This window comes from Daucus carota, chromosome 9, assembly GCF_001625215.2.
Source record: "Daucus carota subsp. sativus chromosome 9, DH1 v3.0, whole genome shotgun sequence".
Lineage (NCBI taxonomy): Eukaryota > Viridiplantae > Streptophyta > Magnoliopsida > Apiales > Apiaceae > Daucus > Daucus carota.
The window spans coordinates 41,321,151-41,335,808 of record NC_030389.2 but is presented as its reverse complement, the minus strand read 5'-3'; the positions used below and the strand labels follow the sequence as shown (position 1 = coordinate 41,335,808).

Genomic DNA, 14,658 nt, shown 5'->3' with positions numbered 1-14,658 from the left:
CGACTTGAGCTTCCTCAAATTCAGCAGTTACAAAACTCTTCTGTTCAATCCTAAGGTTCTGACATAAATGCCCGAAACTGATTTGGTGCGGTAGCAACTCAATAATTATATCCTTAAACCTCCACAGTTCTCCGTCTTTGGTTAAATTGATTCTGGATGGATTTAACATTGATACAATTTACTGTGTAATTGTATATCCCTGAATCACTGAGTTAGATTGAAATCCCTTGAAGATTCTTCTGCAAAAACTTCTCTTTTCCTACTACTAGTGGTGTCATTCAAAGTTGACATTCCGAGCCCTGGAAATTGCTTCATTGTAGATGTAGCACATTCCCATCCTGATCTGGTGATCTGATAATCAAGTTGGAGTAATTACTCAGATCAAGGCCTGAAGTACCTTCTTCAAAATCCATTTTTAGTAGTACCAAATTAGTCTTCAATAGAATCTTCTTCGAATCACAATCATCTTTGTCGAACATAGAAAACTGCTTCTAATAATCCTTTGAGAAATCAATTGGATTGGGTCATCAATGTACTTCCATTACCGGTTCTGAGAATCTGGTATTTGAAAGCCCGGTGTTTGTCTTGTAATCTGTCAGCCTGATCTGTCTCAACTAAATGTCAATCTGATTTGTCTTGGAGTAGAATAATTAAAAAGGTTACGGGACACTTGATTATTTAAACTAAGTTTAAATTATAAAGAAAATAAATTTAAAAATAAGTTTTAAAGAATAAAAGAAAATAAAGTATAAAATAAACTTAGTTAAATCTATAAAGTAAATTTAATTATATTTAAAAAATAAATTCAAATAAATTCATAATAAACTGAATAAGTTTAGAATAAATTTATTTCAAATTCATTTGGTAAATATATTAAAATTTATTAGATAAATTTAATTTTTGAAAATATTCAAGTGTCTCGTCTCCAATTAAATCACTACTTTCTGAACAAATCAAATTGAACCCTTGAACTTGAACTTATATCCATATTCAATAAAATCCTCTAACATTTATATTCTAGATTTTAACTTAAATTTAAATCATAAACTGTACAAATTTAAATAATAAATTTTTAAAAATTTATGATAAACTTGATAAAGTCTAAGAGTAAACTTTACAAGTCTAAAATAAATTTAAGCAAATTTATTAAATGAATTTAGTAAAGTTTATAAAGTAAATTTAATTAAGTTTATACGATAAATTTAATTAATTCATAATAAACTCAATTAATAAGTTTAAAATAAATTAAGTCAAATTTATAAAATAAACTTATTAAAATTTAAAGTATAAATTTATAAGTCCCGGTCCAAAGTTCAATATCCGACAGATAATCCTTGCTTAGGCCTACGGACAAATTCAGCAACACAAACCGGAAGAACATTTCCCCTAATCAAATATCAAAAGCTAGGTTCTTGATTTTCCGTACGATAAGGATCCTGATTTGTATATCAATCAGCCTCGCTCTGATGCCAATTGTTAGGTCCAAAGTATCGTAGAAGGGGGGGTTGAATACGATACTCACTACAATTTAAAATTCTTTCAAATCTTGCGGATAAATAAATTGCAGTCCTGTAATGGGTTTCGTGTTCCGGATATTTATTGGGTCGGTTTCTGAGGATATGAAAATATTAAACCAACACACAATATTTTCCAAGGTATATCTGTATATTGATAAATACCTCGAAGGGTGCTACAAATCCAAACCCGAAGGTTGGCTACAATGACCACTCCTCTAAATATTACAAGCCCTATCCACTACAAATATTTATGGTACAAAACTAGGCTAGGGTGTGTGTATATTTGAGAGAGTTTGTGCATAGCACTTGGCCATCCATCCCGAAGGATGTTGTAAATTGTGAGAACCACAATCACATATTTATAGGCTTTCATAAACTAACCATGGTTAACGAGTTCGTCCTGGACGGATTGAGTTCGTCCTGGACGGATTCGATTTAACAAAATAAATCTAACTCCCACGTACTTGAATTGGCGCCAGGAGATGTTGGATTGGGGCGCAACATTTGACCAAGTCAAATGTTGCGCTTCAACAATGTTGCGCTTGGTTGCCCCTCTGTTTGGTACTTAGAAATAATTCCAGTAACAAAAGTTGCGCCATGATTGTTGATTAGAGGAGCAACATTTGACCAGGTCAAATGTTGTTCCAATATAGTGCATCCCTTGTAGAGTTTGTGACTTAGAAATTATTCTAAGTCACAAAGGGTTAGTGCCAAGAGTTGTTAGTAGAGGAGCAACATTTGACCGGTCAAATGTTGCGCCCGGGTCAAATGTTGCGCCTGGGTCAAATGTTGCGCCCGGGTCAAACCTTGCGCCTTGGTAAAATGTTGCGCCATAGAGTGTGCAAGAGGTATATGGTGACTTAGAGAAATTCTAAGGCAAATATGAACTTGCTCCACCATTGTAATGCTTCCCCTGTTATCTCTCATCTCTTGGGGACGAACTTTGACTTTGGTCAAACGTTGCGCCTCAAGAGTGCTATGTCTTCACTGTGATGTACTTAGAGAATTTTCTAAGTGAGGAAGAGCTGTTGACTTCGGTCAAATGTTGTTCCTTACATAGTAAGAGCTTTCCTTGTTATCACTCCTTTGACTGAGATTGACTTGAGTTTGCTCCATCCATATATTTATATTATATTCATAATATTATATAAATATATGTATAAATAAAGATATATATATAAATGTATATAAATAATATTTATATAAACATATAGTAATATATATATATATACATATATTTAAATATATTCTCATATATTTAAATATATATAATATACATAAAATTATATGTAAATATAAATATAAATATATATAGGGATATATATATAATTATCTATAGATATAAATATACACATATTTATGCACATAATATAATATATATATATATACACTTAAATATATAAATGTTTATGTAAAATATAAATACATATACTATATACATATATATTTATTTAAATATATATACATATAAATATACATATACATATGTTTAAAACATATATACATATATATTATATATATTATATTTAATTAAATATACATATATACATATATAATTATATTTGTACATAAACAAATATATAAGTGCACACATATATAAAATGTCACTTCCTGATATGGCTTTCTGTGGAAGCTTTGGCATAGCTGGCATTTGGCTTGACTTGGCTTTGGAACAAATGACTTGATATCACTGGATCAATTCTTCGATCGATAAATACTTTGCAAAGCTCCGTACGTGCTGACGCTTAGTGCACTGGTCTGGTTCACAAGCGACTAACACTGAAGTTGAACATTGTACCGTCTTTGTCAGCAACCATTGATCAGTCGGTTCCGGGTTAGTTTATGCTTCAGTTTGTTGATTATAAATAACCAACCAAGATATATAGAAATATCTTGCTTCAGGGGTTGCACTGAAATCTTCCGAGTACTTGGACAACATCTTCATTGCTTCCACAATCTTGAATACTTCAATCTTTATTCTTCACTGAGGCATGAACATATTAATGAACTTCTTCCAGTGAACTTATTCCTTCAAGACTGTAGATGGCTTCTTCAACCTTTGTCTTCGTATCTTCCGATTCCGGTGCAGGCGTAGTGTTATTTACTTGTCCTGTTCTATTGTTGAGTTATCATCCCTATGTAACAGATAGGGTTGTCTTTACATTTAGACTTACAGTTATCCGTTGGTCGACTACATAATTAAATTATACAAAAAACATGATAAGTGTTCAAATTATCATCAACAATAACACAATCTTCAATAATTTTTCTTTATTTATATCTAGTAAAATTATAAAGATAAATTTGAGATTTGATGATAACAAAAGACTTCTTACATATTATATTAATGAAACAATATTATAAGTTATACTAAATTTTGAAAATTCACATTCACTTGCCTTTCCAAAGCTACAATGAAGAAATTCTCTTATTTTACATTTGTATTAAGCTTGGTTTGTGAAGTAGTATTATCAACTTTTTTGAATTGATCTTTCATTACAAAATATTCTACACATCCTCATCCTCTTAAACTCCATTATCCATAACGGTTGATGGTGAACATTCTTGTTGGTGTAAAGAATGGTGATTCTTTCTGAGTGAACATCAGAGGGGGTACAACTTCTTACAATCACTATAATCTTTCTCAAGATTTCTTTCTTTGCGGTTCTAGAAAATTAGAGTCATAGTGCCCAAGAAGTAATTGTGGAACATGGAACTATCATTATGTAGAGATTGAGTTTGTGAACCGCAAGTCCGTAGGGGGAATTTGGATGTCATCATGGCACAAATCCAAAATCAAGAGGAGTTAAATAATCTGATTCACCGGCTAGTTATCCTCCGACAACAATCTGCATCCTATCACATTGTCTGTGATGATAATTATATGATTGCACCCCTAGATGTTATTTTTGCTGAAGGAAATTTATAGGAAAAGAAAAATCTACTCGAGACGTTAGCAGCTGCAGCTCCCACGTTACCTTGCTTTTTATCACACAACATAAGACTAGTTGAAAGTCTCAAACCACAAAACTACACTATACATAGTCTGATAGTCACACGCATTTATTCCTCGGATTCACACCACCAACACCAAAGAATCACCGTTTTGTTAGTAATGTTAATAGTTTATAACATTTGAGTCGTGTATATCAGTGAATTTGTATTACACTTTTATAGGAAGAGAGATTCTTCCCAAAAACTGGTTCATTTCTTTTCGGAACATAAAAATAGAAAAGAACCAAGTACAATTAGTAAAAAAAAGAATTCGGTTGAATTAAGAAAATCTGAACTCAATTCTCATAATTCATGACTAATTTTTAAAAAACGTGTTTTTACAAAATTCTCGTGCAAAACTTATCAGAATTTTCATTCTATCACTGGTCACTAGTTGCAAATCACATTTTTAGGTGGATGATCAAGTCTTGATAATTAAATCTAGTTCCACCCTGCGGCATTTAATAAGTACTTTCTAAATTATATCAGTGGTTAATACATCACTGTCATAAACTTAGGGGTCGTTTGGTTCATGGGTTTCTGGAATTAGGTATGGGGTTTGTCCATTCCAAACCCATACCTGATGTTTGGTTGACAAAAAAAAATCTGAAACCCATACCTTAAACCCGTAAGGTATGAGTTTTTGATACCCAAGTAGGGAGGTGGGTATGATATGAAGGTATGAGATGCATTTATATTTTATTTTTTATTGTTCCTATTTAAGTAATGAAATATTAATATATGATACAAAATTAAATCAATGATGCAAAAATATATGACAATAATAATTTTATTATTAGTTTTAATTAATATAAATTAATAACTTATTTTTTACAAAAATTGTATATATTGATTTCAGCACTCAACCAAACACATGATATCAGATATAATACCTCAAACTCATATCAGCTTAACCCGATTCCTCATTCCAACCCGATACACCAAACGACCCCTTATTACGATACCAACTTGATCTCCTGATTATTTTTCTGGTTTAAAGTATAATTAAAAAAACTTAAGTTGGTAATATAAAGACTAACGAGGATGCAAGACTGATAAACCTATTTAAAGGATCAATCATATTAAAAGCAGCAATCATTATACGAACTAATAATAGAGGGAAGAGAGGGAATATTAGTAAAATAATAACAAAAATAATTTATTACTAATGAATGTGCTAGGGTCTACATTGTCTGCCCGAATGATTGATAAATGATAATGACAGTACTAGACTACTGGTAGATTATTGTATCTGTGGCTGTTTATTAAACTGAGATTAACAAAAAATCATGGGATTTTGGTTGAGTTTGAAACTATAATTTATAGCTTAATATGATAAGAAGAGTTTAAAATATTTATTTGAATAATTTTTTTTATTAATAATTTGTGCACTGCTAAAAATATAATAATAAAATAAAGATTATTTATGGGTGATTTATGATTTATAGATAACTTTTATCAGAAAAGATTAAAAAATTAAGTTACTAAAAGAATATCTCAAACTAATTTTGAGTCTAAGTCAATTTTTGGCTCACATAAACTATATAATTGAAAAAATAATAAAATTTTTATCATTATAAAGTATATTTAGTCTATTTTAATATGCAACTTTCAGATTTTAAAAATAATGAATTGATAATTTGTAATGTTTAGTGAAAAATCGGTCAATTTGACTCTTTGAAAAACAAAATGGACATGTAAAAGAAGACGAATGGAGTATATATATATATTTTAAAATTTCACTTAAATATATTGCTACAAAATATATTGAATTATGAACAAATATATTTGTATAGCATTAATATATAAATAATATATTATTATATATAAATCAGATAATTTTGAATGATCGGGACGGAAAACAACTATGACGTCATATTTTTCAACGGTGTTTGCTTTGTTTATCGATTAAAGAAAGAAGTAGAGTTGTAGAGTAGCCTAGTAGTTAAAGTGTTGCTTTCATAGACCCTTTGATTACTCTCAGCTTAGTTTAAGGCGTTCAGAATTTTTTCACACCTAATGTTTTTATCACCCTAAATTCAATGATTGTAGGTTAAGGTTTAGACTTGAGAGCGAATTTTTAATTAGAAATTTTGTACCGTGTTTTATAAAATTTATCAGATTCCTTTTTCTCCATATATGTATATATTGTGTAAGTTAAAATCGAGAAATGAGAAAAATATATATTAGAAAAAAAATATAAAAAATGCTTTATAAAAGCATGTGCATTTTATGAGCATTAATATAATAATTTTATGATTCGTTATCAATACAATCTATGATATTATTTGTCAAGTTTTTATATATACAAATAACAAAATAATTGTGAAATTGTTTTATGTATTTGATATAAAAATAGGTACAAAATATGAGGTAAATGTGAGGTGCTAGACATACTATATCTTGTTTGGGATCCGAAAATTTTTATTTAAATTTTTTAAAATAAATTGGCAAACGACAAGATCCTTAAACATTGATATTGTCCCTTGTGTGTTCAGTCAAACGAACAATCTGACCATTCTAATTTCGTCCACAAAAATCACATAAAACCCTGCAAACATCGCATACCGTAAAAACCAAAAATGATGTTCAAGTTTAAAGCCAGTAAAGCATGAGAAATTTTTGGTACAACCCAACGGTCAACGTTTTGAGGATCAAGAAAGTCAACAATATTCCTTGCTTAAAAATTGAGTTGGGACCTCACGCAGATCGATCCGTTTATCCAATGTACTCTCACCACGTACAACAAAACTTAATCCGAATCTGGTCAAATTTAATAAAACCTCAATCCGAAATATGCCATCTCTATTTGTTTTTACCCAAAACGATAGTTACCCAATTTTTAATGATCTGATACATTTTACCAGAAGTGAAAATCCTATATACTCCCTCCGTCCCTTTTTACATGTCCCTTTTGAAAAAAAATTTTGTCCCAAATTACTTGTCCACTTCTCTTTTCAAAGCAACTTTTTGTATGTTTTTTCAAAATGTAACAACTTCCAATGTTTGACTAGCATATATATATATACACAACTCTATCTAATTCATTACATTTATTAGGGATATGTATGAAAACAAGATATCCACCTAACATTTTCTTAAGATGCGTTATTTTTTCAAAAGGGACAAGTAAAAAGGGACGGAGGGAGTACAACTTAATTATATTTATCTGATACAACTTCTTATCATTATAGTGAAAAGATAAATATAATTAAGTTGTATATAGGTCCAGAAAATAAAAATAATAAATTTAGAGGTACTTCTGAATATTATTATTTAGGAGAAAAAAGAATATATTATAGAATAAAGTTCAATTTTAAAAAAAGGACACGTAGAGAAAGGTATATATTCTTTAAGACAAAGAATATTTTCATATTTAAGTTATAATAGCTTCTTTTATCTTTTAATATTTGTGAATTTTAAAGAGATTATTATGATAAATGATAAAATAAAGGAATATACAAAGAGTTAGATTCGAAAAATATTATCTACTTCCAGCTTTTAAAAACTTTATTTGTGGCGATATTTGAATTTTTTTGACTAAATGACATTTCAAACACTCAACTGATCATATTCAGGCTGCAACTATCTTTTAATATTAAAATTTCACATTTGTATTTCACATCTTCCCAATTAATTTTAGACAGTAAAATTCCAATTTATAATTTTATGTAGCTTAATAATTCAAATATAAATTATTTGAATTCGATGACTGACTTGTAAATTAGTCTTGAGTTTGATGACCAATCTGCCATCTACCACAATAATTCTTTTTTTAGAGTACTCTTTTTTCGCTTCACTAGACAAAGCAGTATACTAATCAGTCTGTGACCTGAATTTTCGTGACCCATCCCTCTGCCACGGTCTGTTCACGGTGGTCGAGATAGCACGAGTACCTACCGTCACCTTTCTCCGTCGTATACAGATCACATTTTTCAATGAATATTTTTATTCTTTTAAGATTGCACCAGGATTCCATAAAAAAAAAAAAGAAAAAGAAAAAAAATTGCACCAGGATACACTAGTATTTTATAATATTTACATTTTCATAATTTAGAATAGCTTCTCCCCTCTGTTCCCTTCACGGTAAACATCGATATGTTCTTAAATTTTAGGGCTACACAATTCAACAGTATGTTATACTCCCTCCGTCCCCTTTTACATTTCTACTTTGAAAAAAAAAATTGTCTCAAAAAGTAACAACTTCCAATGTTTGACTAGCATATATATATACACACAACTCTATCTAATTCATTACATTTATTAGAGATATGTATAAAAACAAGATATTCAATTAACATTTTCTTAAGATACGTTATTTTTTCAAAAGGGACAAGTAAAAGGGGACATTTTGTAGTGTACCTTTATTATTAAATAAAGGATATTCTTTCTTATACATTCGTTGATTTTTCCTGATAATATCATCATATTTTTGATTTCTATCCCAAATAATTCTGTATTCATGACTTTTCACGTATAATACTCTTATGTAAAATTTAATAGAATTGATTTTAGATTGAAAAATAAATTGAATATTTGAAATCTTTATAAAAAATACATGACATAAATTATCAAAGTTCGGTTTTGAAATTTAAATATATCTCACTCAATCTAACTCTGATTTATATAATTCAAAAGTCTATTTCATATATTTTTAATAAGGATTTCAAATACATAATTTATTTTATAATATGATATCAATTTTATTACGTTTTACATAACATGAGGGTATTTTACATGAAAAATCATAAGTACATGGTTCCCAGAGATAGAAGTCAAAAATATGATGGCACGATTAAAAAAGCCAATTCCAGGAGTGTGCTATAAAGAATATCCATAAAATAAAATTGAAAATCACCACCTAAATGTTATCTTGTCTTAAAATATAATAATTTTATAATTTATTCCAAATATAGAATAAAAGATAGGTAGTATAATAATTGTCATCCTATTGAAAAAAAATACAATTATTGGGATATTTGTAGTAAAGTTAATTTAAAAAATTAAATTTATAACAAAAATGATACTATGTTTAGATTAAATTAATTTGGAACAACATACGCTCCCAACCATCATATAGACATACATGTTATAGGCTTATAGCTTAGAATCAAAAGTCAAAAACATGTCATTAACTTCTAATCAAAAATCACTATTTGATGTTAAATTATAACAAGAAGTCACAGTTGCTTGCAAATATAGCATCTGAGTGGCAAACAAACAAATCGATTTGTTTTTCCCTATTGAGCTGAGTTTTTGACTTTTGTACAAGTTGAGTGGAAGAAATATTTTATCACAAATTTAGAATAGAAAGTGATCTGATCAGCTCAGTAATAATAATCAACACTAAATGAGTTGAAGCGTATGGATTATTTGAATTGTGCTAAATTTTTTAATAAAACTGGGTTGTCTACAAGTAATCAGTATATACTTTTTATTCAAACAAATCTAATATATAGAATTGCATTTCATTTACAGCCATTTCACATGTGATGAAAAATTACATTAATTATTTTGTTCTCTAAAGGTTCTTTTCCTCTTGTTTTGCAAGCTCAGCTCATTCTCTTTTCATGTCAAAAATGCAAGGGAGGCTTAAATTCACCTCTAGTCATTGCCTTGCTTTCTTATTTCAATTTAATTGCATAAAATATGTAATTTTAAAATTATGAGTGAGTGAGCGTTATTGAATAGTTGAAGTGGTGGATTTATCCTCAGTTGTCCGGATAAAGCCGGAATTATGGATGAGTCGAGTTTAAGAAAACTAAACCTCAACCGCCTGAGCTCAATCTACTGCCATCATCATTTAAACAAAATCAATTCTGAATGATATGTAAGGATCAGAAGATCAGATGAGAAAGCTTGCTTAATTTGTACAACTAGGTATAATTTGTTTACTATTTATTCAACAGCAAATAGTAACAAACAAAAAGGCTAAAAATAAAAAAAATCCAAAAATTTCAAGCTTTCTCCTTGAAGAGTGAAGCTAATCCAGTAACAACAGCCTTTCCTCCTCTATCACAGATCTTCGGTTTAACTGCCGGAGGCTGCCATGGTAACTTCATTGCCGGAATTTTCTCGTCACAAACGGACACATTCTCAGGCAAAGAAACCAAATTCTGATCACAATCACAATTTACACAACACTGATCATTATTCTCTAAATTTTCAAACTCCTTAACTTCTTTTGGCGGACTTGTAGTTCTGGTGTGAGCAGAGAGCCATTTGGCTCTCATGTACTCGAATTTTCGCCAAGGCGGAATGTGCATTCCTTTCTTTTTCAAGCTCTGTTTAGCTGCCTCGGACACAATTTGAACTACTTGTTGTAGACGATCACTCCTGCCTACAAAAATATATGGCAGATTCTGAAGTACTGTTCTGTAGTTTCCGGTTGGCCTAGCTATTTCAAACTCCGATCTGAAATCTATATCGATTAACACTCTTTCTCCCTCCGCAATCACATCTATGTACTCATATTCCCCTGTATTAACAAAATCAGACACTTTAATCATATGTAAAAAACTAAAAATTGATGCTCTTATGTCTATAGAATTTTAGAAAATTACCAGCAGGATAAGAAGGAGATTTTTCCCATCGCGATTTACAAATCGAGGCATCATAGCCTAGGAACAACAATCCATCTGTAACAACCGTAATCAAATCATCTTTTCTCTTGCAAATTTTATTTGTTTCAATGATTTTTGAAGTATCGGCTAACAAATTTCTCTCAGCAACGCTAGCACACTGAATCAAATTCTGCAAATTAAACGAATACACGTTAATTTTAGTACTAATCATGTAAGTAAAAACTGAAAAAAAAAACAACAAAGAGATTTAATTAAGTTGTACCTTGATAGTATCGGAAAAATCACCATACCAAGCAGTAGGTATAGAATCACCAAAGCCGGTATCAAACTCCTCATCAGAACTATCATTGCTGTTTCCGTTAAAACAGTTGCAGCGGTTGCGCCCACATTTCTGAGTACTATGTTTCTCGTTACTCTCCTCAATAAAATTCTGGACCATTTTCGCCAAGCAAACAGAGCTTGGCTCGAAGATCTCCGCTTCTTTGCCAAACACTTCAGTGGCACAGGCTGTTGGCTTGTCTACTGAAATTCGACGAACATTTGGAAACTGCAGATCAAAAAGCCTCTTGAACCGGGATTTCACCACAGCCTTAGTCGCGGCTTCAACAGGGACCAGCAATTCCCCTGATGTCTCGAAATCAATTGGCTGAATCTTCATCGGAGGCATCAGTCTAACTTGTCTCAAAAACTTTCAACAGATGCAATAAACACAAGGTAACTAGTGTAGTAACTATGGTCTGAACGAGTACTCAGTTCACTAAATAACAAAACGATAAAAATGATACGTTGATAAAAAATATAACAAGATTAAGTTGATTAATTACGCAAAATATACAAAGTCAGTGTTAAATGCAACCGAAAATTCTAACAAGATTTTTGCTAATTTTTACGGTCAGAATGTTTCGTGGAAGACGTGGCGACGATGAACGGGAACACGAACATTCCGTGCAGATAAGGAGAAATCGTTCACCGGAATATTCATGAGGGCGGACGGAAGTAGAGGTGTTGATTAAGGTTGTTAGGTGCAGGGAGAACCGTTTGTTTAATAATGTATGTTTGGTAGTTAAGGTTTGTTAAGTAAAACTGGAAGGTGTGGGTTAGGATTTATAGGATGAGAGAGTGATGACTAGGATTTACTGGTGTTTCCGAGACTCTGACATGGCATGGAGTTGCGGTTTTACTCACCTGACAAGTGTGGCACGATCGTTGAGAAGTTTTTGGATGGGAATATTATGGATTCATCGAATTTTGTTGAAATTTTATTCGATATTTTCGTTTGGTTAGACTTTAGAGTGTATGTAAAGATAGAGTTCGGATTTCAAATCTAGAAGTTAAGAAATTGTTTTTGTTTTTAAGATGAAAAATATTTATTTATATTTATATACTAAGTCACAGACGTATTTAAAATTAAAAATAAGTTAGAGACTAGTACATATTTATCGAACTCAATCTGTGCTCTGCCGGACGGGAGCGTGACATACATTTTAATATTCCTATAAATTATAATTATACAAATTATTTCAAACTTCTTATTATTCTGGATAAAATGTTAATATTTAAGTATTTATGAAAAAGGAATTTTTTTTAAAATAAGCTTGAAATTAAGTTTTATATACAATTTAGACTTAATTACCAAAAAAACTATACAACTATCATGTTTTTTTCAATTTAACCATAATAGTATATTTATTGCAGGATAATGCAAGTAACTTTAAAAAATTATATTCAGAAAACCCACTCTCACTAATCCATAACCACGGTTAAGTTAAAATTGAGATATCACATATATTGTCAAGTTATTAATTATTAAATTAATTAGTATACGAATTTTATTAATTTTTTACTATCCAATTAAAAGTTCAAAATCCTAATTCATATTTTACACAAATATAGAGCGAATCATAATTTATGTACGAAGGTAGAGGACAATGTCAGCATGATTTTTTGGAAACACAATCAGCCTACTAGATACCTGTGTATCGATAATTTTTCATGTGATTTAAATAATTGTATCAAATTTATAAATTTATTCAAACTCTTGATCGCTCTATGAATCGGTGTTACTAATTTTGTCGACATCACATGGATATGATAAATGTGTTTTGTTCGGGTACAACCTAGACAAGCACATATAATATATATGGTATTTTGAGATTTCTACATGATTTTTACATAATTTTTAATAAATATTATATATTTTTTATGCATTTTGTTAGTAATTGTTTGGACAATAAAACTTTATTAAACTAGTATTCATCTTAAAAAACAAACAATTCAAATGCTATGATTTTCGATAATAAATATAATTCTTCAACCATATTAATATATATAATATATATATATATACATATATATAATTTTTAAAATAAGTGTAAATTATTACCAATCAAAAAAATGTAAACTAAACTAAACTAAATTAATTATTTATCCGACAATAATTTAAAATTATATTATGATGAACCCTAATAATTCAAATAAAAACTGCTTATTTGGTCTGTATATAATGAATTATTAAATATTTAAACTAAAATTATAAAAAAAAATGATATTTTAGTAATGTTGCATAGGACATCCATCTAACCATGGTTAAAATTGGGTTCCCTCAAATATGTTTTCTATTAATTAGTTGCATTTTTCTGCAACAAAATTAGTGTTATGATTAAAATGAAAAAATCATAAAAGTTTAATAGTTTTTTCGGTAATTAAGTCTACAATTTAAATTGTCTGCTGCAAAAAAGTAACAAAAAAAACGAGATAGACGAAGGAAGTATAAATTACAAGAAATTATATTAAATTTAATCAAACCTGCTTATTGATTAATCCATCTCTACTTTACACGGTCACTATTCACAGGTCATGCGTTTCCAAGTATGGTAAAATGTTAGATATCTTTTATGTTCTTAATCTATGCTCTTGTCGTTTAGCTGTGTGCAAAATATATTCAGCAGAACTTAAATAATACACCATCATAATACTATCCCTATTTTCAAAGTTAGCAGGAGTTGCCCTAATTTTCTTCTCATGACCTTCAGATTCTATAGTCGAAAATAAAGCCAAATAAATGAAATAAAGAAACAATAAATGAAATGCGAAATAAATATACAGATTCAACAACCAAATACGAAATATGTGGCAATATGTATTCTGAGGTTGTGTGTTGATGAGCTAGGGAGACTGCCTAGCCAAAACAGGGGAGGTAAAGAGGGGACCAAAAACAAGTGTCGCATTCCATCAAGTTAATTATGGCAGTTGAGTTGAAGGAGGGGGTTTGGTTTATAAATAAGATGCTCAACTGGGTCCTCTAGTACTCCTCTTTACTCATTCACATTTTTACTTTTTTCATGGTAGATCAAGTATCAAATCCAAGTGGAGGAGAGTACTCATCCACCATCATCATCTCTTGCTTATTATATCTATTGACAGGTATATATATGTATCATCATTACTTCACCACAAAAGAAAATTAAATTCATATGTTTTGATGAGCTATTCTCTCGGTCATAAATTATATACGCTATTTTTTTTACATGTTTTTAAGATTTTTATAAATTATCGTTTTATAA

General features: G+C 29.9%; 1 protein-coding gene across 1 annotated transcript; it reads right to left on the bottom strand.

The window, feature by feature from the left end:
- Nucleotides 1–10,335: 10,335 nt before the first annotated feature.
- On the bottom strand, nucleotides 10,336–12,174 carry LOC108200261 (uncharacterized). The gene is made up of 3 exons (XM_017368358.2): nucleotides 11,358–12,174; nucleotides 11,075–11,264; nucleotides 10,336–10,989 (listed from the first exon to the last, which is right to left on the bottom strand). The coding sequence occupies exons 1-3, from the start codon at nucleotides 11,760–11,762 to the stop codon at nucleotides 10,469–10,471; spliced, it is 1,116 nt and encodes a 371-aa protein (XP_017223847.1). The 5' UTR covers nucleotides 11,763–12,174; the 3' UTR covers nucleotides 10,336–10,468.
- Nucleotides 12,175–14,658: the final 2,484 nt, after the last annotated feature.